We start from the raw sequence: 25,984 nt of genomic DNA on the forward strand, positions 1-25,984 counted from the left end.
ATTGTTTTTGCCGTTAATTTATATTCTTTTCATGAAAATAGCACGAAAATAATTGTACAGCTGAACTGATCAGGTACCTCGCGCACATTTCCATTCATTATTAATTATTTAATGCTTTATTAATTACAAATTTTGTACGAATTTACTCTATAAACATTCATTTACCCTTTTATCAACTTTTTTTTATCATAATAAGTCGATTAATAGCTTTTCTATACGTTTTTTTACATGTTTACCTAATGTCTACCTAAAGTCCACTTAGTTAAGTAGACATTACGCAAATCGAATCCACCAGGGTTTGAATCAATAAATTTATTGTGTCAAATACTTTTTATTTGTATCAAATAAACGAAATATTTAAGTTAAATAAATGAATGAATGAGTTTCAAGTAATATCATTATTTGTATTAAATAAATTCATTTATTTAATTCAATTAATTATTTAATTGAACCAAATACGATTTATTTATTTCAAATAAATATTTTTTTGATCCAAATAAAAAGTATTTGAACCAATTAAATATTTTTCAAATAATTTGAAGTATTTGAATCAAATAAATTTTTTTTCATATTATTTTTAGTTTTTTTTTTAAATTAATTTTTTTTTTCAAATTTAAAATTAGTTTCCTGTGTTAATTTATTCACATATGCATACATAATAAAAGAATTGTGTTTTCATTGTAGAGTAGACGTAAAATGACAATATCACAGCTACTTATTGCATCACGTCGTAGATATGTTTTACTAAAAAATAGTGTTATCTTTTAGTTAAATTTATTTTAAAAAAATTTTCAATTCAAAATTGAATCAATTTTGAGAATTTATCCGCCATATTGGATCCGCCATTTTTAATTTTGTAAAACTAACATTGGATTCGTAATCAGCGACCCCAAAAACCCCCCGAGTAACAATTTATAAGTAAATTGATTAAAAAATAACAATTTATCCGCCACATTAGATCTGCCATTTTGAATTTTGAAAATCTGATGTCATATTCGTAATTAGCGACCAAAATAACCCCCGATTAATATATTTTATTGCTATTATTTTATTTTCTTTTATATAATTGTATTAATGTTAAATATACATAATAAATTTAGTCATTCTAAATAAACTATTCAATTCATATTTTAGAAATAAATATACAAAAATTTAAAAAAAAATTTCTTTGTTAATTTAGAAAATTAAAAAAAAGTACGAAATGTACAAATCGATTACAGCGCTCAACATATGAGAGAATTGACTGAACTAAATTCATTCAATTGAGGCGAGTCACTCCTTTTCATACATCACATTACTACTAGTTTCACATTTATTGTGTGTGACAGTATTATCACATGATGATGAAATTATAAAACAACGCATTATAAAATCCATTTGAATCTAATCTGTTTTACAATGTAAATGTGATTAAAAGTGCTTGACAAGAATTTAAAAAATGTATAAAATAACTATTACTAAATAGTTTTGTAAATTAACATAAATTTTAATATTATTTTACAATTTTGCAAATTTGCAAATAAAACTCATCAATATTCAATTTTTACAGGTTTGGTTATTTATTTATAATTTTAATATTTTATGTATATATATATATTAGATTATTTTATAAATATTTCATTAATTTTATTTAAACAATTTTAAATGAAATTTTGTTTGAAAGAAAAACTAAAATAGAAAACACCGGTGAATTTTGGAAATTAATATATAGATTTAGCCGGTTCTTTTCAGAAAATCAGATTGATGAAATTTTTTCAACAATTTTGAAATTAGAATATTACCGGGTAAAATATGCAAAAATGTTGGTAAAATTGGAAGAAAAAAAACTTTTAGAAAAATATTCTCCACGTGTTTTTGAAAGTTTAAAAAAATTTCACTTATATTTTTAAATATTAAAATTATTTTTCAAACTTTATTTGGTTATAAATAACTAATAATAGCAAAAAATTGAGTCACTAATATAATTATAAGCTGCAAATTATTTTTTATTCTGAAAATTTCTTTTATTTATTTTATTAAATATTATTTTTAAAACAAATAATAATCAAAAGAACTAAAAAAATTTAGAGGTTATGTTTTACGATGTAATTCCCGCCATTTCTAACAAATAGCCCCAGCAAACGCATGCGCTGTGATACACTGTATTTTTGTATACGGAATAAATGATGTTAACAAAATCATTTATCAAATAATTTTTTTTAAAATATTGTTAAAGATATTATTTTAAAAAATAATTTAATTTTATTTAATTAATTAATTTTAAAATATTTTAATTAAATTTTATTAATTTTTAAATTTAATTTTAAATGTTAAATAATTCTTTTTTACACATAGTGTAATTAAAATAAGTTTCTAAAATTATTGGATAAAAAAATTTTTTGTTCAAATTATTAACAATTTAAATTTTTAGAAATAAAAAAAAATTTAAGATTCAATTTAAAAACAAAAAAAATTTGTTTCAATAAAATTCAATATATTTATTTTGTGATCGATGATTACAAATTGAAATATACTAATTCTATTATTTTAAATTGTCAAAATTAGCGACTTTAAAAATCACTAAAAGCTGAGTTTTATTAGTTTAAAAAAAAAAAAATGGATTTCGTCCACCATATTAGGTCGGACATTTTGAATTTTTTAAATTTGAATTCAGATTATTTTTTAAAATTCCTTTTTCTTACAAGACAAAAATTGAATTATTAATTCTATTCCTAATTTAAAATTCTATTCTATTTCCTGTAAATTTAATGTTTGAAATAATTTTATTTTCCTAAAGTAATACAAAAAATTTCTTTTTTTGTTTCAGAAGGTGTTACTAAAAAAAAATTATTTCAAGAATAATATTTGGTATTGAAATTCTAAATTTTTTTACATTAAATTAATGTATAATGTTATTTTTCAAGACAACACAATTTCTCTCTACGAGAATAAGAACAAAAATTTTAACCCCTCCTCTAAAGAATGAAATTCGATTTTATTTCACACAGAACAAACAAACGAGAAAGTCATTTAAATATCCGGGTTTTTTATTTTGTACCATAGTTTTCAGTTCAGCTATTGGCTACAAATTTATAAAATCCGAAAAATTTAAATTTCCATCATTAAATGATGTTTTTAATATTTTCATACCAAGCGTCAATGCATTAACATTAGATGAAAATAATAATAATAATAATAATAATAATAATAATAATAATCGAAGTAAATATAATTTTATTGCTGATGTTGTTGAAATTTGTGCACCAGCTGTTGTCTTAATACAAGTTAAGGAATCAATAATAAGTAGTCGCTATCCAATGAAACCTTTAATTCGTAATAATGGATCTGGATTTATAGTCGCTGAAGATGGTTTAATTTTAACAAATGCTCACGTTGTCATGAATGCGAGAAGAAGATCCAATTTAAAAGTTACAGTACAACTAATGGATGGATCAATGTACGATGCAATTGTCGAAGATGTTAATATGGAAGCTGATCTTGCAATAATAAGAATTCAAAAGAAAAATTTACCAGTAATAAAATTAGGGAATTCAAAAGATTTAAGACCTGGTGAATTTGTTGTTGCAATTGGTGCACCATTATCATTAAGTAATTCTATCACTAGTGGTATTGTTAGTAGTCCAAATAGACGTAGTGAAGAATTGGGAATATCTCACAATCAGATGAGTTATATTCAAACTGATGCTGCAATTACATTTGGAAATTCTGGTGGACCATTAGTGAATCTTGCCGGTGAAGTTATTGGAATAAATGCAATGAAAGTGAGTCAAGGTATTTCATTTGCAATTCCTGTGGATTATGCAAAAGAATTTCTAGAAAAGTTTGCCGAAAAGAAAAAAGGACATTTTAAGAATGACGAATTAGGAAGAAAACGATATTTGGGAATTACAATGATAACTCTAACACCGGAAATAATTTCCGATATGCAACATGTTATTGGAAATGCTTTAGAATATGTTAAAAATGGAGTTTTAATATGGAGAATTGTACGAGGTTCACCGGCGGATTTAAGCGGTTTGAAGAATGGAGATATTATCACTGAGGTTAATGGTAAAGCACTAATGTCTGCTGCAGATATTTATGAAGCACTAGATCAAAAGGGACCTTTGATTTTAAGGGTAGTACGAAATGGTCAACAGTGGGAATTTAAAATCGAGCCGGAAATTTTGCAATAAAATTATTAATGTTCATTTCTTCACTGTTCCATTATTGGAAAATGAAACAACTCTTAAGAGGTAAAGATGTAAAATAAAAATTATGTTTAAAATTATCTCTCTTTTATTGAAATAAAAGGAGATTTTAAAGCTGAATTTCCAAATAACAAAAACTCATTGAAATCTAATTGAAAATATTCTAGTCAATTCATTGTTATTTCACATCATTTGAAATTGTCATAAGGGTTTCAAACGGTTTTTCATGGCAAAAAATTAATGTCTTATTGAAAACATGCTAAAATAATAATGTTAAATGTTTACCTTCATAAAACATGGTTAATTAATTTTATAATTTCAAGTTAAATCTTTATCGTTGTTATTCGATTTTATGAAATAATTAACATAGTCATCTAGATCATTAAATTTTAGAGCAATACTCGCAATGAGTACCTATAATCCTCCTTCCTAATGTTGACCAAGAATTTTATACTAGACGAAATTCAAAACATCAAGGCTGTTTCCATTAATTATCGGAACCTAATTCTAATAAGCTTAGAACTTTTTTTGGTTTATTAAAACAGGCCGACATTTGTAAAACTGTCCAGCCTTCAAAGCTCACAGCATGGAGGTCGGCTCCATGAGTTTTTCGATTACTTTTAACGATGGCTGTTTTTCCATCCACACAGCCGACATTAAGGGTGTGTGTTGCAAGGAATTTTTCATTTTTATGCTATGCCCCTTTGTAATTAATATGTCGATCATATCAAGGTCTTTGTTCATGACAGCAATATGCAAGGCTGTGTTACCCCTATATTCAGGAATTTTAGAAATTGGCATTAATAAATAAATAATTTATTTATTAATTAATAATTAAATTAATGAATTTCATATCAAAGTCAATAGACTTTGATTTACTTACCAGCGACATAATTATATTTATTTTCTAAAAAATTTTATGACAATTATTATTATTAACATAATTGATATTTAATATTAATTAAATATTTTCATATATAAATAATTTGAAATTGGCAATTTAAAAGTCTCATATCGAAATTTTAATGTACATGATGTTGTAATATAGAAATATTTATAATTTAAAAGTGCACAGTTTGATAATTTTAAGTATTAAGGGGTAAAGCCACTATAGGTCAAGAAAATTTAAACCAATAAAATAAATTATTTATATTTTTATAAATTATGTTTTGAAGTACAAAATTTGTTTTACATGTGAAAAATGTTTGCCTTTTCATTAAAATTTTTTTTTTTTTAATTTTTCTGCAATGCTTATAGTGACTTAACTCTTTAATAAGTGTATGAAAAAATTTTATAATGTTTGAAGGAATAAAAAGTTGTTAAATTCAAAATATTCACTTTGCATTGGTAATTAATGCAAATTATTAAATAATGTTTAATATTTATAATTAACAAATTTTAATAAAACATTGTAATTATTATAAAATATAGTACGATCATGGTATGTTTATTTAATTTTGAACTATTTATTGTAATTAATATTTTAAATTCAAAAATAATTTGATATTAAAATTGAAATTATATCAGTATTAAAATTCATTAAAGTATATTTATTTAAAATACGTGATATTTCCCGCACAATTTTAAATTCATATAGTTAGGATTTAATAATGAATATATTTTTTATTAATTTATAAAATTGTAATAATGAAGAAATTGGAAAATTGTAAATTTTGATTCTATTTTTATTGGATTTAAAAATGCGGGGAGATATCATGTCCTCTTGATAAATTATCAATTTCATGTTATACGAATTATATTTTTGTATAAAATCCTTTAATGTTGTATTGTAATGTAACATTGTTGAAATTAAATTATATCTGAAAATTGAGTTAGAAATTAAATATTCAATATAATGTATTTGAAAGAGCCGAGAGTGAGAGGCAACAGACGATAGTTACTAAACAAAAAAATTAAATTTTAACTACCTGAAATAAATTAATAAATAAAATGTAATTTTGCAACTACAATCATGGATTATCTTTTGAACACTTATATCCTTATAACTGTAATCTAATTAGCAATATTATTTCTTAAACCATAACCAATTTCATAGACTTTTAGATCTATAAAACAATTATTTAGTTAATTAATAACAAACTAAATTTTGGTGAATTCATATCATTTCTACAAGAAATTGTAATTTATAAAATATTTTCCAAAATTAAATCTTTTTTTCAATATAAAAACTAGGACAAGTTATACTATTGATTTTTCAAATGTAAATTTTCAATTCAATATATACAATATTCAGTATTTTTACCATCTATTTGAAAATTGTGTCAATTTTGGAAGGAAAAGAAACTACTGAACTTTGTGTGAACAATTTAAATTGCTACATAAAGGAACATTTGAAGCCCTATCAACATATTTCAGGAACTAGAAAACATTTTTTCAGTTTCTCCTTACTTCGCTTCTCATTAACTTATTGAAAGTGTAGATAACAAAGTGTTTTGATTAAATAATAAATTGCTTCAATTATAATAATAAAAAAATTCCAAATATCAAATAAATCTCTAAATTAATGATTAAAAAATAATAAAAACATAAAAAACACGTAGGTATTTTTAATTCACATATTATATATTTTACAAAGAATAAATAACATCGATGACAATCAACGTTACTTTTCGTTCTAAAGTAATGTAATTTCCTAAAGCATCTATGGTGATTTTGTTGCTGATAAATATAATTGTGAAACCTTGTAAATCTGAAACATTAAAAATATTGATTTTCATAACATTTATTTATTAAAAAAAAAATTTTTTTTTCAAACTACTGGTTTCAGTATTTGTTTAAAAGATTATTTGTACACTTGTACCTGAAGTTATAAGTTTCACTGCTGATATAATTTAGTTTAAAAAATATTTAAAGAAACTTTTCTGATATCTGTTCGGTTATAAATGTTTTAACTGTTTTAATAAATATATTTAATCTAATCTCTAAGACATACAAGCATTACGTTTTTTGAATTTTTTCTGAATCGTTATATAATTGAGAATAAAAATGACTATAAATATATTCAGTATTTTTGGCATATATTTAATAGTTACACGTATTCTTGGAGAAAAATCAAGTACTGAACGTTGTGTGAAACATTTAAATTGGTACATAAAGGAACATTTGAAGTCCTATCAAGTAGTGTTGTTTGGAAACCCTAAATCTGATTTAATTGTCGAAGATGACATTGCGCTAATTTTACAAAACATTCCTCGTATTCAAATGGATGTTGAGAAAATGTCACCGAAAGATTTGTTGAAATCAATGAAGACACCTGGTTTCGCAATTCCAAATGAAATGTCATTGTTCATACTCGTCGATAATTCTCATAGTGATACATCTTTCTCAAAAATTTCATCAGCTTTAAACTATGTGACAGAATTGTCGCCAGCAAAAGTGCGTCCAAAAGTTCTGCTCATTGCCTTTACCAATCAGAAATCTTATTTTAAGACATTTCTTAATAAAATGTGGTTAAATAAATTTCTTGATTTCACGGTATTTGAAAAAAGAAGTAAAAAAGAGGAGCATCATTTTAAAAATGATGAATCATTTAAAACATTTATTCATTATTACAATCCGTTTGCCGATAGATATTTTAGAAAGCAGTGTCCAACAGTTTTGTTTCCGAACAAATTAATTAATCTTTATGGTTATCAAATTAAGGCTGGATTTCTTTTTATACCACCGTTCAGTTTAGGGAAATATGATAAAGATGGTAATTTACAAAGTAGTTTTGGTGCTGATATGGACATGTTCAATGCTTTATCACAAGCAATGAATTTTTCCATGTCTATAGAAGGTCATGTTAATTCTACTGTTGGTATTTTTCACGGAAGTAAAGCAACTGGAATGCTGGAACGACTTATAACTAATAAAATCAATTTTCTTATTACAAGTGTTCCCAATTTTCGTCCAACTACAGAAGGCGGATTGTATGGATTTTCAACTACCATTTATGAGGATTCACTTGTTGCATTTGTACCTATAGTGCACAAAAATATTGAAGAGCAGTATTTAAATTTAAAAGTACTGTATTTTAGTATACTGTTATTTATTGGGTTTGTCTTTATAATGTGGACACTGATTGGTAATTTTGAGAATGAAGAAAATTCTTGGAAACCAGAGTACATTGCAGCTATTTTACTAGGAGTAGCAATTCCAAGACATCCTATTCCTCTAAGTCATCGAGTTATCTTTTTATATTTGATAGTGATTGCTTTCTTCTATTCAAGTAATTTCCTCGGAGGTCTAACTGTCAATAAAGTGAAGAATTCGAATGAGGTGAAATTAGAAACATTTCATGATCTAGCTGAATCAAATTTGACACCATTCATTTATGATAACACTGACAGATATCTTAATGATGATTCAAAAGACTTACAGATTCTAAAGAAAAAAGTTATTCCCACACCTGACGTGAATACTAAATGTATTGCGATGCTTGTTGAGTTTAAAAATGCTAGCTGTTTTATTTTTAATTTATATGCAGAAGGTTTAGTTGAAATGTTCAAAGATTCATCGAATCAGCCAATTACTAAAATTCTTAAAGAAAAAATTTTTAACACAAGAAGAGTATTTGTTTTGGAAAAAAGTTCACCGTATAAGGAGAGATTTGATCAATTAATTATTATTTTCGTTGAAGCTGGACTGCGAAAGAAATGGGAATACAATGTTTCAAATGACATGTTTCTACTTGATTTGTTTGGTTTCAGCAGGTATCATAACAATATGGTAGTACATATCAGTGATTTAGGTCAGGTTTCTAATTTAGGAAGAATACTTATCTTTGTCGCTGTATCTGGATATTTATTATCGCTTTTCGTTTTTGTTGTCGAATTATTGCATTGTAGATTTTTTGAAACATTCATGTAAAAAATTAGTCTGCAACACCTTAAGGTTTCGAAGGAAGTGATGTGATAAGCAAAATTAAATTTTTTAAATTAATTTATATTAAATAGAAATTAATATCCAGAATAAGTATATAATTTTACTGTTTACTGTAAAATTAGTATAAATTTTGCCTTTACCTTGAACTTGGAAATGTATTTTTAAAAGAAGGTACACACAGTAAGCTTATTGTATTGCCGATGTGCAGAACAATTTTATATTTACCTTTGTTATACAAGTTCTACTATTAACAATAAAAATGTTTTAGTTTGCCACAATTGTTTCACCTTCTGCGCCGTGAGAAACACTTAACTTTTTTGTTTGTATTTCGTAAAATTAAAGAATGATTATTCAAAGCTCTAGTATTTTTTGCTTATTACTCATTAAATTTATCATTTGTGAAAAAATTAAAAGTAAGGAATGTACAAATATGTTAAACAATTACATAGAGAAGAATTTAAAACCGTATCAAGTGGTGTTAATGACCAATTTGGATTTCTATCCAATTTCAGATAAAATAATTGCATCAGTACTACGAAATTTGCCTTACATTCAAATAGACGTTCAGAAAATGTCATCAGAGGATTTAAGGAAAACAATGAAATTACCATCCTTTGGAATTCTAAGAAAGACATCCTTGTTTCTACTTGTCAATTCTTTGGATAATTCCCCTAATAGTTCAATGTCTTTGAAGTATTTAAAAATACTTTCACCTGGAAAAACTCATCCGAAAATATTGCTTATTTTCCAAACCAATGAAAAATCTTCTTTTAATTCATTCCTCAATGAAATGTGGTTGAATAATAAATTTCTCGATTTTACAATTTTAGAAATAAGAACTCAAGAACGGAGGCCATATTTTAAAAAATTGGAACCAATTGTTCATTATTACAATCCTTTTATAAATAGGTATTTCAGAAAAAAATGTTCAGGAACAACCGTTTGGTTTCCAAAGAAACTATTAAATCTTCATGGTTATCAGATTAAAAGTGGATTGTATTTAAAACCACCGTACAGTTTATCGAAATACGATAAATCTGGTCAGTTACAAAGTTTTAGTGGTGCAGATCCAGATTTGTTCATAACTCTATCAGAAGCAATGAATTTTTCCACATACTTCGAATCCAATGTCAATGCAACCATTGGAAGTTTTAGTGGAAATAAAGCATCGGGAATGTTGGCACGACTTGTAACTAATAAAATTAATATTCTTATTACTAGTGTACCAAATTTTCGTCCTACTAATGAAGGTGGATTGTACGAATTTTCAACTAGCATCGATGTTGATTCAATTGTTGCATTATTACCTATTACAAACCAGAATAATGATGAACATTTTCTAAATTTAAAAGTCATGACATTTAGCATATTATTGTTCGTTGGTCTTGTCATCGTAACGTGGGCAATGATATATTGTATTGAGGATAGAGAAAATTTTTGGAGACCAGAATACACTGCAGCTATTGTATTAGGAATCGTAATTCACAATCAACCATTTAGTGTAAGACATCGATTTATTTTTCTCTACTTAATAGCAATTGGTTTCTACTGCTCTAGTGGTTTTTTAGGTGGCTTAACAGCCAGTAAAGTAAAGAATTCAAATGAAGTGAAAATTGAAACATTTCGTAATCTGGCTGAATCAAATTTGGTACCATTCATTCTTGCAAATTTTGAAAGGTATCTTAATGATGATTCAGATGACATAAAGCTTTTCAAGAAAAAACTTATTCCCAGTCCTTACGTGGACACTAAATGCATTACAATGCTTATCAAATACAGAAATGTTAGTTGTTTGACGTACAATTCATATGCAACACGATTAGTTAAAATATTTAAAGATTCGTCTGGACTGCCAATTACAAGAATTCTTCCGAAGGAAAAAATTTTCAACGCAAGAAGAGTTCTTGTTTTAGAAAGAAATTCACCGTATAAAGAGAGATTGGATGAATTAATTACTATTTTTGTTGAATCGGGACTGCGAAGAAAATGGGAAAATAAAATTTCAAATGATATGTTTATATTTAATTTGTTTGGTGTTGAAAAATATAATCATAGAATGGTAGTACAGATAAATGATTTAGGTTCTGTTTCTAATTTAGGAAGAGTATTTATTTTTGTAGCTCTCATTGGATATTTGCTTTCGTTTTTTGTTTTTGCTGCCGAAATATTGTATTATAGATTTATTGAAAAATTTGAAAACAGTTAAATTTTTGTATAATTTTTCTTTTTCATGTTGTCTAATTGACTTTGAAAAATTTTGATTTTACAATACATCAGTTATCTATTTATTTTTTCGTTTTCAAATTTTTCTGTTGACAATGTTATACTAAAATAATAATTCTGTTTTGGAATATGTATTATATACAATTTAGAATTTAAGTTTTTAGTTAAAATAATTTATATTTCAATACTCTGTAGTAAAAAAATAAATATTATTAAAACATTACTTTTTGTAAAAGTTAATATGAAATTTATTTATTTTTTAAGGTCGATACTTGAATATCGATTTTGTAGTGTTCATTTTTATTTTACAGAGAAAAAATATTGCAGAATTGAAGGTCTTTACCTTGAACTATGTTTGCAGTAATTTAACAAATGATAATTCCATTATTTTCTAATTCATTTCAGATAAATTTTTATGTATTCCAAATTCTGTTTCATATTATTTTTTTACTTCCAGGCAATAATTTTCTTCGTATTTGCTCGGTTTTGTAATATTACCTCTTTCAAAGTTGACTTTATATTTCAAAAGAGAAAAACAATAGCCAATTTAATATTTAGCGTACTACGGAAAAACATTTAAGCTTCCAATTTTTACATTATCGTTTTCTCTACGTCATGAGAACCTCGTTTGTAAAATTAGGGGAAAAAATGATTATTCAAAGCTGTAGAATTTTTTGTTTACTTTTACTTGTTAAATTTATATTTGCTGAAAAAATAAAAACTGATAAATGTACGATGAAGTTAAATAATTATATACAGAAGAATTTAAAACCGTATCAAGTGGTGTTATTAACCAACCTCGATTTCTATCCACCAGATAAAATAATTGTATCGGTATTGCGAAACTTGCCTTACATTCATATAGACGTTGAAAAAATCTCAATAGAGGATTTAAAAAAATCAACAAAGTTACCATCCTTCGGAATTTTGAGAAAGACATCCTTATTTCTGCTTTTAAATTCTGATACGAATTCCAATATTTCATTAGCTGTGAACTATTTAAAAAATCTATCACCGGGAAAAGATCGACCAACAGTGCTGCTAATTTCCCAAACCAATGGGAAATCTTCTTTTGAATCATTTCTTCACAATATGTGGCTAAGTCAATTTCTCGATTATACAGTTTTGGAAATAAATAATAATTATTCTCAGGAATTTGTTCATTACTACAATCCTTTTACAAACAGTTATTTTAGAAAAAAGTGTACAGCAACAAAAATTTGGTTTCCCAATAAGCTATTAAATCTTCATGGTTATCTAATAAAGGGTGGATTATTTTTAATACCACCATTCAGTTTGGCAAATTATAATAATGTTGGCAAATTACAAAGTTGCAGTGGTGCGGATTTGGATATGTTCAATACTTTAGCGGAAAGAATGAATTTTTCCATGTAAATTGAATCTGATGTTAATTCAACAATTGGAATTATTAATGGAAATAAAGCGACAGGAATGTTGGGACTATTGACAACAAATAAAATCAATATTCTCATTACAAGTGGAATTAATTTTCGTCCAACTACTGATGGTGGATTATATGGATTTTCAACTAGTATTGGCGTCGAATCAATTGTTGCATTATTACCAATCACGCATAGAAGTATTCAGGAACAGTATTTTAATATACGAATTTTGTATATACAGATGATAGTATTTATTGGTTTTGTCCTTATAATGTGGTCAATAATTGGTAATAGTAAAAATGAAAAAAATTCTTTGAAAATCGAATATATTGCAGCTATTTTATTAGGAGTAGCAATACCCAAACAACCACATTCTCTATGTCATCGAATTATTTTTCTCTACTTGATTGCAATTGGCTTCTACTTATCAACTAGTTTTCTAAGTGATTTAACAGCCAGTAAAGTAAAGAATTCAGATGTAGTGAAAATCGAAACATTTCGTGATTTAGCTGAATCAAATTTTGTACCATTCATTGCTGCCAATATTGAAAGATATATTAATGATGATTCTGAAGATTTACAACTTTTGAAAAAGAAAATTGTTCCCATTCCATTTGTTGACATTGAATGCATTGAGATGCTTGTAAAATATAGAAATGTTAGTTGTTTAATTTATAGTTCATATGCAAGACGATTAGTTGAAATTTTTAAAGAATCATCAGGAGAGCCAATAACGAAAATTCTTAAGCCAATTATTTTTAATACAAGAAGAGTAATTATTTTAGAAAAAAGTTCACCATATAGAGAGAGATTAGATGAATTATTACCGATTTTTGTTGAATCTGGATTGCGAAAAAAATGGGAACTTAATATTTCAAATGATATATTTATGTACAATTTGTTTGGTGTTAATAGATATAATGATAGAGTGGTATTAAAAATGGGTGATTTAGATTCTGTTTCTAATTTAGGAGGAGTACTTATTTTTGTAGCTTTATCTGGATATATGTTTTCGTGTCTTATTTTTGCCATCGAAATATTGTATGCTAGATTTTTGAAGCATTAAATTAGAAGCATCTAAAAGATTTTCGAGGTAAAAATTGATGTTTTGAAACCAACATTTAGTCTATAGGTGACCTTTTTCTTAATATTTACTTACACACAAAAAGTGTAATTCTGCAGTGGCTAAAAAATATTTATCATGCGAAAAAAAAATAAAAATTATTGATTTTAAGAAACTAGGGCGGCGCTAAATTCTCGATCGATTATGCAATTTGAATGAACGTCGTTATTTAGTTGTAAAGTTAAGAAAATAAAAAATATGAATACATATCTTTTATTATTTATATTTGCTGTACATATTATTATTATTATTATTATTTAATTATTTATTAATAAAAATTAATTATTCTTTAAATGTTTTTTGAATTCATATAAAACATTATTTCCCTATAGAAATTTAATTTAATTAAAAATTAGATAAAATTTTTAAAACTTGTAATAATTAAATAATTGACATTATTTTAATGAATAGCTGCGACTGTTCTATTACATTTTCGTTGACTTTTTTAAAAGCTGACTCATCATTCTTTAGACTTTTGTTGAGACTTTTTTTGATATTCATTGGAGGTGGTGGTATGTGGGGCCCATTATATTCACTATTTAAATAGACACAATTGTAAGTACATTTTCATGGTCTTAAATTTTAACTAAATTGCAGCTCCCACTGGTAGATATTTTCCAAAATTAAATATACATATGTGTATGTTTTTATCGACAAAACAGTTTAAAGAACAATTTTCCATCACAAGATAATTGTTTCGGATATCTTTTGATATTTTTTTTTATAATTTACAAATTATTAAATGTTAATAACAATTATATAGTTAATTTCATAATTATTTGTATAGTGTTTATTAAAATTTTTATTGGAAATTAGAAAAAATTAAAACAAACAGTTAATTTAAAAATTAAATTTAAACATTTATAAAAAATTTAATTTCATAATTTACTTTTTTACAATTTTTTTTTATTTAAACAATTGTTAATTAACAATATTAAATAATTTAGTTTTACAATGCGTGTTCTTTTGACACATGAGATTCGTTAATTAATGATAATTAATAATAATAATAATAATAAATTTATCATGACCCGTGTGGAAAAAGCCACGATCTTGCCCTCAAGAGTTCGGGGCCCCCGGCGGGGGCCCATGAGGGCTGATCCATATGGCGAATCCATGAGGGGCACCGTAGGGGCCCCGCATGGATCGCCCTCATGATCGATTAGCAAAATTTTCCAAGTCCAAAAATCAAATATTTTTTTATCACCAAAAAATTAATGTTTATAATGATTCACAACAATGAAAAACGCGTTTTTAATTAAAATATATTTTCACTTTTTTTGAAAATAACACTCACACTTATGGCGAATCCATGAGGGGCACCGTAGGGGCCCCGCATGGATCGCCCTCATGATCGATTAGCAAAATTTTCTAAGTCCAAAATTCAAATATTTTTTTATCACCAAAAAATTAATGTTTATAATGATTCAGAACCACGAAAAACGCGTTTTTAATAAAAATATATTTACACTTTTTTGAAAATAACACTCACACTTATGGCAAAATAGATGAGGGCCACCGTAGGGGCCCGCATGGATCGCCCTCATGATCGATTAGCAAAATTTTCTAAGTCCAAAAATCAAATATTTTTTTATCAACAAAAAATGAATGTTTCCAATGATTCAAAACAACGAAAAACGCGTTTTTAATAAAAATATATTTACACTTTTTTGAAAATTCGCCTGAGATGATTCATGATAATAATCATAAAGCATATAATTAATTATATTTTATAAATTGCATTTGATTGGAAAATATAATTTAATATCTTAACTTTAACTAAATGATGTTAAGCACTTTTCTTTGTTAGGTATTTTTCAAGTTTAAATAGCATCAAGAAGTTAGCATTCGTTTTGAAGTAGCGTGCGTAGCGTAGTTGGTAAAGCGTTAGACTCATAGTCCGTAGGTCGTAGGTTCGATTCCCCCCATGCGTTAGATTTATTTATTTCTCAGGTTTGCGTTTAATCATTAATTCTATGTATGAATTAATTGAAAAATGAAAATATCGGTTAATAGTATGCATAAATTACATATTTTTTAATTTTTTAATTAATTAATTTATTATTACTTTTAATTATATCCGACAGTTAATTAATTAGAACGTTAATTAATAAATTCAATTTGAGTAAGAATTTAATTTAAAATTGAATAATTATTAAATAAATATGTTATTTATTCATAACTTAAGCTTATTTATTATCAATTAACTTTTATTATTAATATTATTGATTAAAAAACATTATGGCAAACTTGAGGGCAAGATGAGGGCAAACGTGAGGGCCCATAAGGGCGCCCGTAGGGGCACCCTCATGGATCGCCCATGCGGGCGCCCTCATCGATGAGCATGTCGTTTCCATGAGGGGCCCCTATGGATCATCCATATGCGCCCCTCATGGCATGAGGGCGATCCATAAGGGCCCCCGCTGGGGGCCCACATCACTTTTCCACACGGGGAGGTTTAATTTTTTATTTATAATTTTCATAAATATTTATATTGTTATAAACAATAATTGAAAAAATTATTTATTTTTAACATTATTGTTTATTGCAAAAATTAAAAAAAAAAATTGTAAAAAAATCCTCCAGGTGAGGCTCGAACTCACAACCCCGGCATTGCTCACGTAAACTGTCTTATAAGTACCGTGCGCTAACCAATTGCGCCACTGGAGCTTATCTATCGTATAAATATAAATGTTTTTTTTCTTCCTCAACAGGTAGAAATTATGATAAAAAATTGTCATGTTAGACAATAATTGTTCATGAATTTCAATGAAATTTGTTACACAGCAGTTTTTGGAAACGGTGATTACGAATTTGATGTCAGTTTTTAAGAATTCAAAATGGCGAATTCAATATGGCGAAAACATTTGCGAAAATTGCTTAGATTCACTCGAAACTTGTAAGTTGGGGGGTTTTTAGGGTCACTGAAAATGAATTCGAAGTTAGTTTTTAAAATTTCAAAATGGCGGATCCAATATGGCGGAAATATTTGGGAAAATAGTTTGGATTTGCTTGAAACGTGTTATCTAGGGGTTTTCAGAGTCGCTAATTACGAATCTAATGTCTGATTTTTAAAATTTAAAATGGCGAATTCAATATGGCGGAAACATTTGCGAAAATCGCTTCGATTCGCTCGAAAATTGTTTCTCAGGGGTTTTCAAGGTCGCTGATTGGGAATCTGAAGTCAAATTTTAAAAAAAATTCAAAATGGCGGATACAATATGGCGACCACATTTACAAAAAATGCTTCGATTCGCTTGAAATTTGTTACTTTAGGGGTTTTCAGGGTCGCTGAAAATGAATTCGAAGTTAGTTTTTAAAAATTCAAAATGGCGGATCCAATATGGCGGAAATATTTGGGAAAATAGTTTGGATTTGCTTAAAGCGTGTTATCTAGGGGTTTTTAGGGTCGCTGATTACGAATCTAATGTCTGATTTTTAAAATTTAAAATGGCGAATTCAATATGGCGGAAACATTTGCGAAAATCGCTTCGATTCGCTCGAAAATTGTTTCTCAGGGGTTTTCAGGGTCGCTGATTAGGAATCTGAAGTCAAATTTAAAAAAATTCAAAATGGCGGATACAATATGGCGACCACATTTACAAAAAATGCTTCGATTCGCTTGAAATTTGTTACTTTAGGGGTTTTCAGGGTCGCTGAAAATGAATACGAAGTTAGGTTTAAAAATTTCAAAATGGCTGATCCAATATGGCGGAAATATTTGGGAAAATAGCTTGGATTTGCTTGAAACGTGTTATCTAGGGGTTTTTAGGGTCGCTGATTACGAATATAATGTCTGATTTTCAAAATTCAAAATGGCGGATCTAATATAGCGAAAATCGCTTCAAAATTGTCTCTCGGGGATTTTCAGGGTCGCTGATGACGAATCCGATGTTAGATTTTTAAAAATCAAAATGGCGGGTCCGCAATATGGATTTGTATCCTCTTTCAAAGTAAGGTAAAATTAAAAAATATATTTTTTAAAGTTTGTAAATTTTATTTGATATTATTATTTATTTATAATATTTACAATTATATATGAACAAAGTAATAAATAATAATAATAATAATAATAATAATAATAATAATAATAATAATAATAATAATAATAAATGATTTAATCACTGATTTTGCCGTAAAAATCTAATAAAAAGAATTGACACAAAAATTTATATTATCACGAAACAATTGTAACATAATAACAGTAATATTTGATGACCTTTTTATTTCTTTTTTCTTTTAATTTTAAAATTATCCACAATCGACTAATAAACTTATGAGATAATTCGTTCACGTTTATTGCGTATAATCCTGAAAAAAATGTTAAGCATTTGAATGATTATAGTTTAAATGCATTTTGATATTCTTTATTATATTTATAAATTATAAATCAGAATAGTTGAACAAAAATTTTATATACTAATTGTAAGATTTTTTTTTTATTTTTACCTAGATGTAAAAGAAATAGTCACCTCGTAAAATTGAAGAATTTGTTCTTTTGTAATATTCTTTAAACATTCAATTTCCATATTCGTCCTATCGAAAGAGTACGTTTTTGAAAAAATTTCATTCCAAAAGGCAGCTGACATTTCTACCATTGACTTTGGCTTTTTGGATATTTTATTTATAATTAGCGATTCCTTGTGCTTTGCAAATTCCTCTAGAGTTACATTATTAATATGTGTCTATAATTATTAAGAAAAAAAATTCAGTCAAATTCTCAATAGTATCACTAGTCCAAATTCTCAAATAATTTTAAGTTTAGAAAGTCTCAACGGTCTTAAGTCTCAATAGCTCTAAGTCGCAATAGTCTCAACAATCTTAAGTCTCAATACTCTCATTAGTCTCAATAGTCGCAACGATCTCAAGCTTCAACAGTACTCAGTCTCAAAAGTCTCAACGGTATCAAGTCTTTATAGTCCTAAGTTGCAAATAGTTGTCTCAACGATCTCAAGTCTTAACAGTCCTAAGTCTCAATAGTTTCAACAATCACAAGTCTTAAAAGTTCTAAGTCTCAATGGTCTCAAATCATAACAATCCTAAGTCTCAATTGTTCTAAGTCTCAACGGTCTCAAGTCTTAATAGTCCTAAGTCGCAAATAGTCTCAACGGTCTCAAGTTTTAAAAGTCCTAAGTCTCAATAGTCTCAACAATCCTAAGTCTCAATAGTTCTAAGTCTCAACTGTCTTAAGTCCTAATAGTCCTAAGTCGTAAATAGTTTCAACAATCTCCAGTCTCAATAGCCCTAAGTCTCAATGGTCTCAAGTCATAAGTCCTAAGTCTCAATTGTTCTAAGTCTCAACGGTCTCAAGTTTTAATAGTCCTAAGTCACAAATAATCTCAGCGGTCTCAAGTCTTAACAGTCCTGAGTCGCAAATAGTCCTGAGTATCAACGGTCTCACGTTTTAATAGTCCTGAGTCTCAAATAGTCTCAACGATCTAAAGTCTTAACAGTCCTCAGTCTCAAAAGTTTTAACGGTCTCAATAGTCACAACAGTCTCAAGTCTCAATAAGTTAATTTATATTTAATTCAAAAAAAATAAAAATTGTTATTCTCTCGCATTCAAACCTTTATTGATTCCAAATATTCGTCTACTTTTAATTCATTATATTGCAAATATTTATCACTTTGCATATAAATAGTCAAGCGATCGGATTTATTTAATGTTATTGATTTAGTTTGCCTGATGTAAGACAATTGTTTATTATTATTCCTTAAAATTTGGACAATTGGTTCCGCAATAATTTGTGCAAATAATTCAAGAAGACTGTTTAATTCTATCATCGATTGTCCCTCTCGAGGATAATAAATTAAAGTACCAATAGTTACATTCATTTTGTCCATGATTTCGTAAACTAAATGTAAGCCTATATACATATAAATTTTATTAAGAAGAAAAAATATATAATTTACAATTAATTATTTAAACAAAAATTTTTTTCCATTATTTGATATACTATCTTACCTGGATCTAAATTTACAACTCTATCCAAATTTAATAGTGATAAATTTTTTCCTTTTTTTAATTTACTAATTTTTTTAAAATTTAATTCAACAATTGATGCAATTTTTAATGCTTCAATTTTTGTGAAATTCCCATAAATTAAACATTCAATGTGACTTTTTTTAAATACTTGTGATACAAATTTTCGTAAATTTTTAATTGTTAATTCTAGAGGTAAAAGAAAAAAAAATACATTAATTAAACCTTTTAAAAAAATTAAAGAATTAAAACAAAAATTGAAATCAACAAAACTTACTATCACATGCTTTTAATAAATCGTCTTTATTCCACATATTTTCATTTAATAGAATTTCAAGATAAGAATGTGCTTCAAAATTAGATTCTTCAGACATATTTTTTAATTCTTTGATAAACTGTAAACAGAGTTCTATTTAAATATTTTACAAGAAAACAAAATTTTTAAGACTATAAACATAGTTTTTAAATAAAATATTGACTAACCATTTTTTTCAATTTTTCAAACATAGTTTTATCTATTTGAAAATTTATCATTTTGTCTATTATTTTCTCCAATAATACAAGTTGTTTATGATCATATCCTTCGATATATAACTAAAAAAAAATATATTAAAGGATAATTAAAGAAATAATAATTGATTAACCCCTCTCGAGTCGAAGTTAGATTTTAAACATTCAAAATGGCGGATCAAATATGAAGGAATTTATTTTTTAAATTGATTAAATTTGTTTTTTGATTCCTGATTTAATTAGGATTTAATAATTTAATGCTAAATTCGTAATTAGCAAGCGTAAAAACACCCAGATAACAAGTTTCAAGCAAATGCAAGTGATTGTTTCCAATTCGGCAGCCATATTGGATCTGCCATTTTGAATTTTAAAAAACTGACATCGGATTCGTAATCAGCGACCCCAAAAACCCCCGAGTGATAAGTTTCAAACGAATCCAAGCAATTTTTGCAAATTTGGACGCCATATTGGATTCGCCATTTTGAATTTTTAAAAACAGACATTGAATTCATAATTAGTATATTAATTTACATAAACTTTGGTCGTTTTAAAACTTTTGGATATTTTGAGACCATTTTCAGTACTTGGACCCTAAATCTCAAAGGGTTACAATTTTTTTTTTTTTTTTTTTTAAGTGACATTTATAAATGTTCTACTTACTGTTATACCATTTTTATTATTTATAAGTTCCCACTCTAAACCAGATAATTTAGCTGAATAAGAATAATCAGACATTGAATTTTGTACCAAATGAACAAACATGATGCAATAGTTAAAATTTTCTGGATTGATATTTGATAGTAGACTGGAAAAAAAATAATAATGATGAATTTGGTTTTTTGTAAATTATTAAAAATATTTCAGTCGTAAAAAATAATTTTAATTGCAAAAAAAAATATTTTTTTTTTCATGGACGTATAATACCCATCAAAATAGAAGGTTAAAATCCCTCTTGGTAGGAGAAATTCATCATCCTGCTTATACCAAACTCTCATCATTTGAGTATCTTGAATTATTTTAGGAAATTTTTCTACCTAAAAATTGAGGAACTTTAAATTTGAGGAATTTTTTATTTTACATTAATTAAAAATTAATTAAATTAATTACTAAATTAATAACACTGATAATTAGTAATTAATTATTCTTAGTAATAATCTACTTACAACAGATGTTGTGTCCAATTTTAAAGCAATTTCAAAAGGAATTAATTCATTTTTATCAGGTAATTTAAAATTACAATTATCACCTGCATTATTCCACTGTTCAATAATATTTTCTGGTATTTTGAGTTTTTCAAATTTTATCTTATACCAAGGCTCAACTTCTGTGGTGATATTTTCAAAATCTTGTGCCATTATTTTTACACGAATATTTTGTGGTTTTAAATAATGAATTATTAAATTAATTAGATTTGGTTCCCATTTTGTTAAAAAATATGGAGCACTCAATATTTCTTCAATGGGATATTCTTGCATGTCGTGTGCCACTTCTCGCACATGAGAAATTGGTAAAAAAAAATTTGGATTATTAAAATTCATTGTTTGCATAGACACATATTCCTGAAATTTTTTTTAAAAAAAAATGATAGAAAAAGAAAAATTTTAACTTATTTTTATAACTGGGAGTCGATTACGTAAATTCACTTTTCATTTTACTTTCACTAATTCTAAATTTTACTCTAATTTTCACTTTCACTAATAATTAACCCTATGGAAATGAAAATAAAAATAAAAATGTGAAATGTTTTACAAAGTTTCTAGAAGTTTCTAAAAAAAAGTTTCATGAAGTATTTAGAAAAATGACACAAATTCTTCATTTATAAAAAAACATTCTAAAAAAATAAAAATGAATAATTACATTAAATATCCATTGTGTGGGTCCAACTTTTTTGAGCATATTGATGTATTGAAAAATTAATTCTATAATTTCATCAATATAATCAATGCCTTTTTCAGTGAGTAAAATTTCAAAACTAAAAAAAGCAAAACCTTTTCCTGGTTGTGATTTCCCACAATTCAATGATGTACATAAATTTTTTTCCCTTAAAACTGAAATCAACGATCCTTTACCTTCATGTCCAAATAAATATGACAAATAAATTGTTGGCTGTAGAAAAATTAATTTATTTTTAAATTATTTACAAGAAATTCTTTATAGAAAAATTTAAACGAAATTAGAATTGAAAAAAATTTTCTTAATTTTATAAATATTTTTTTTTTTAGATTTAAATATATTTCTACTTTTTTCTTTTTAATTTTTTTTTATAAAATTAATGATAACAACTGAAATAAACTTACGCATGATCGATAATATTCATCTATATCCGGAATTGGAAATGTGACACTTAATTGTCTTGTATTATATATTGGAACAATATACCATTTATATTGAAAATGTTCCTCATTAAATGGATGTTCAATCCACTTGGGTGCCTCTATATTTTTATTTTTAACTTTTATAAATAATTTTGAAATTATTTTCTCAAGTTTGTCAATGTTCTCTGAAAAAAATATCATCTCATCTAGTAACAGTAACAGTAACAGTAACAGTAACAGTAACAGTAACAGTAACAGTAACAGTAACAATGTTAACAGTAACAATGTTAACAGTAACAATGTTAACAGTAACAATGTTATTGTTCTTGTTCTTGTTCTTGTTATTGTTCTTGTTATTGTTATTGTTATTGTTATTGTTATTGTTATTGTTATTGTTCTTGTTCTTGTTCTTGTTCTTGTTCTTGTTCTTGTTATTGTTATTGTTATTGTTATTGTTATTGTTATTGTTATTGTTATTGTTATTGTTATTGTTATTGTTATTGTTATTGTTATTGTTATTGTTATTGTTATTGTTATTGTTATTGTTATTGTTATTGTTATTGTTATTGTTATTGTTATTGTTATTGTTATTGTTATTGTTATTGTTATTGTTATTGTTATTGTTATTGTTATTGTTATTGTTATTGTTATTGTTATTGTTATTGTTATTGTTATTGTTATTGTTATTGTTATTGTTATTGTTATTGTTATTGTTATTGTTATTGTTATTGTTGCTAATGATAATAATTTTCTTCCTTAAATTTTTAAAATACCTTTTCCAAGAACGCATAGTGACATAATATTCGCAGAATACCATTTATTATAAAAATTTATCAATTCTTGACGAACATCAATTTTTTTTATCCTTGGAATTGTTTCCAAACTCTCTCTATTGCCAATATTAAAAAATGAATATGGATGTTTTGTATTTGCTGAGGATTTATCAAATTGTTCTAAACGCCAATCATCATTTAGTAAATTATCCTCAAATTCACAATGAATTGCTTCAATTTCTTGTTCGATTATTGAATCAATAAATTTTGGTTTTAAAAAACAATGAACGAATTTATCTAAAGCTTCCTCTAAAATTTCAGCATTTATGTCGAAATAAAAATTTGTATAATCGAGTCCAGTTGAAGCATTTGTTGAACCATCATTTTGTAAAATGTATGTATCAAAATAATTTCCATCACAATATTGTTTATTTAATGGGAGCATTATGTGTTCACATAAATGTGCTAAACCTTGTAAATCTAGTGGATCACTCATGGAGCCTTTTTTTTATATAAATAGAAAAAAAAATTTTTTGAGTTATAATTATTATTTATTAATTAGTCGTTAAGTAATATTAATAAGATGGAAATTATCATCTACTACAAGGAGTTCTTTATTATTTAATGATTTAATTACTTTACACGCTAATGACTTTAAAATTTTATTATAAGATAACCTAGAATATAGAATTTTAAGTCATTAACGTTAAGTTTATGTAATGTCTAGATATAGTTGCGCAAAGTTGATACAAGAAGATGGAAAATTTTCTTGTCATCTAAGATAAAAATTAGAATCAAGAAATTTACCAAAAAAAAGCAAACAAAAAATTTTAATTCTCAACTACTTTACATACCAATTTGAACATTCAAAGATGCTGCACTTTTATCTGTTGTTGGATCACTTATTAAAAGTATCTTCATTTGATTTCTTAATATAAGACCCCTATAATCCCTTTTATCATTTTGTGATTTAGTAATTTTGTCAAATCGTCGCTGAACGTAATCATCATGTTGATTTGGTGTAAACAAATCCATAGCAATAGAACGTTAATAAATCTACCAATATTTAATTTTTATAATTTTAATTTTTCAATTTTTAGAAAAATTCTAATTTTTCTAATTTTTTATACAAAATCGCAAATACATTGCCTCGATAATATAATTTTAGTAAAAATTAAGTGCACTTACCTCCGTACTATATTTAATTTATAAGGCGCAAAATCAAAAAAAATCCGTTGCACATTTTATTATCAAAAAAAAAAAAAAAAAAAAATTTCATAAAAAAAATTAATTAAAAACAGAAAAAATTTTGAACAAACAATGAAACAAATAAATTTTTGTTTTGACAAATAATTTTAAAGTATTCGAACACATAAATAATTTACTAGGTATAAAAAATTAGGATTAAATTTAAATTTATTATTAAAAAAACAAACTTTAGGAAAGTATTCTACATAAGAAAAATTAAATGATTTAACTTAAATGACACTCAAATAAAATATGACAGTAAAAAGATTAAAAAAAACTGTTCATGATCTTCATCGAAATAAACTATTAATATATATAATTACATTGTATAGAATTTTGAAGTAGAAATTAATTTAATTTTAATAGAGCAACATTAAATTTTTTTTATATGTTAATTTAATGTTACACTTATCAACTATATAAAAGTATATAAATAAATATAGGTTAAAAATTCTAAGTTTTAAACAATTTTTGAATTTTTATAGGAAATGAGAAAAAATAATTCTCAAAATAATAAATTTTAATTTTCTTGAATATTTTTTTTATTTCAATTTTTTTTAAATATTCAATTTACATAATTATTTTTACACACAATAGCAAAAAATTTCACAAAATTGTAAAATTAATGTCATAATATATTTAAATATAACATTACATAAAATGACAATACACTCTTTTAATTTGAAATTAATGTCCTAACATTATGAATAACAAACTAATTTAAATTTTTTTAAAAATAATATTCGACAAATTAAGAAAATTCTACAAACTATATAAGCAGTCCACCATATTGGACCTGCCATTTTGAATTTTAAAAAACTGACATCGGATTCGTAATCAGTGACCCCAAAAACACCCAAGTGACATGTTTCAAGCAAATTCAAGCGATTTTTGTAAATTCGGACGCCATATTGGATCCGCCATATTGGATCCGCCATTTTGAATTTTTAAAAACTGACAGCGGATTCGTAATCAGCGACGCCAAAAACTCTTATGTAACAATTTTCAAACGAGTCCAAGCGTTTTTTGTAAATATAGTCGCCATATTGGATCCGACATGTTGTATTTTAAAAAATTGAATTTGAATTCGTTTTCAGCAACCACAAAAATCCCTATATAACACGTTTCATAAAAATTCACAAAAGTCGTGTAATTTCAACAATTAATTAATTTAATTTATTTATAAAAAATTTATTAATAATAGTGACAGTTGTTTTAGAATATATTTATAACTTTCAACATAAAATTTATGTGATCTTAAACGCAGAGGCCTTTTATAAACACTATATTTTAAAAATTAAAGAAATTATAATTTGTTTAAACATTTAA

The 25,984-nt window shown here is 25.8% G+C and overlaps 3 protein-coding genes and 1 non-coding gene across 5 annotated transcripts; 1 reads left to right on the forward strand and 3 right to left on the reverse strand.

Annotated features, from left to right (window-relative positions):
- The first annotated feature begins 1,312 nt into the window (after positions 1 to 1,312).
- On the forward strand, positions 1,313 to 6,160 carry LOC127286589 (serine protease HTRA2, mitochondrial-like). 2 transcript variants are annotated; one of them, XM_051313070.1, is made up of 2 exons: positions 1,313 to 1,549; positions 2,807 to 6,160. In XM_051313070.1, exon 2 carries the CDS (start codon positions 2,889 to 2,891, stop codon positions 4,173 to 4,175), a length of 1,287 nt encoding a protein of 428 aa, XP_051169027.1. In that variant the 5' UTR covers positions 1,313 to 1,549; positions 2,807 to 2,888; the 3' UTR covers positions 4,176 to 6,160. The 2 variants fall into 2 exon arrangements, with proteins under 2 accessions (XP_051169027.1, XP_051169028.1); XM_051313071.1 differs by having other exon boundaries at positions 2,810 to 6,160.
- Positions 6,161 to 16,404: 10,244 nt separating this feature from the next.
- Positions 16,405 to 16,496, reverse strand: Trnai-uau (transfer RNA isoleucine (anticodon UAU)). Its single transcript is given in 2 exon segments — positions 16,405 to 16,440; positions 16,459 to 16,496. It is a non-coding gene; the product is annotated as a tRNA-Ile (tRNA).
- Positions 16,497 to 17,968: 1,472 nt separating this feature from the next.
- Positions 17,969 to 21,347, reverse strand: LOC127286613 (insulin-degrading enzyme-like). The gene is made up of 8 exons (XM_051313103.1): positions 21,244 to 21,347; positions 20,980 to 21,124; positions 20,293 to 20,403; positions 20,087 to 20,204; positions 19,792 to 19,998; positions 19,395 to 19,693; positions 18,299 to 18,511; positions 17,969 to 18,137 (listed from the first exon to the last, which is right to left on the reverse strand). The coding sequence occupies exons 1-8, from the start codon at positions 21,315 to 21,317 to the stop codon at positions 18,123 to 18,125; spliced, it is 1,182 nt and encodes a 393-aa protein (XP_051169060.1). The 5' UTR covers positions 21,318 to 21,347; the 3' UTR covers positions 17,969 to 18,122.
- Positions 21,348 to 21,353: 6 nt separating this feature from the next.
- On the reverse strand, positions 21,354 to 24,287 carry LOC127286755 (insulin-degrading enzyme-like). Its single transcript, XM_051313333.1, has 6 exons — positions 24,262 to 24,287; positions 23,408 to 23,908; positions 22,617 to 22,819; positions 22,177 to 22,425; positions 21,483 to 21,878; positions 21,354 to 21,368 (listed from the first exon to the last, which is right to left on the reverse strand). Exons 2-6 carry the CDS (start codon positions 23,901 to 23,903, stop codon positions 21,354 to 21,356), a joined length of 1,359 nt encoding a protein of 452 aa, XP_051169290.1. The 5' UTR covers positions 23,904 to 23,908; positions 24,262 to 24,287.
- Between the last annotated feature and the right edge of the window lie 1,697 nt (positions 24,288 to 25,984).

The sequence above is a fragment of the Leptopilina boulardi genome, unplaced genomic scaffold (assembly GCF_019393585.1).
Source record: "Leptopilina boulardi isolate dan_hultmark-lab unplaced genomic scaffold, ZJU_Lbou_2.1 LbouV2_362, whole genome shotgun sequence".
NCBI classification, from domain to species: Eukaryota; Metazoa; Arthropoda; class Insecta; order Hymenoptera; family Figitidae; genus Leptopilina; species Leptopilina boulardi.

What these genes read in the sequence shown, in the direction of transcription:
- LOC127286589 (XM_051313070.1), top strand. Translation starts at nt 2,889, where the DNA reads ATGTTATTTTTCAAGACAACACAATTTCTCTCTACGAGAATAAGAACA.
- LOC127286613 (XM_051313103.1), bottom strand. Translation starts at nt 21,317, where the DNA reads ATGATGAGAGTTTGGTATAAGCAGGATGATGAATTTCTCCTACCAAGA. An exon ending in TTGAAAAATTGAAAAAAATG is followed by an intron (nt 20,205 to 20,292) that starts GTTAGTCAATAT and finishes CTCTGTTTACAG; the next exon opens with TTTATCAAAGAATTAAAAAA. An exon ending in AATATTTGGAATCAATAAAG is followed by an intron (nt 18,512 to 19,394) that starts GTTTGAATGCGA and finishes TAATAATTATAG; the next exon opens with ACACATATTAATAATGTAAC.
- LOC127286755 (XM_051313333.1), bottom strand. Translation starts at nt 23,903, where the DNA reads ATGAGTGATCCACTAGATTTACAAGGTTTAGCACATTTATGTGAACAC. An exon ending in ACTATGCGTTCTTGGAAAAG is followed by an intron (nt 22,820 to 23,407) that starts GTATTTTAAAAA and finishes TATTTTTTTCAG; the next exon opens with AGAACATTGACAAACTTGAG. An exon ending in CCACACAATGGATATTTAAT is followed by an intron (nt 21,879 to 22,176) that starts GTAATTATTCAT and finishes AAAAAATTTCAG; the next exon opens with GAATATGTGTCTATGCAAAC.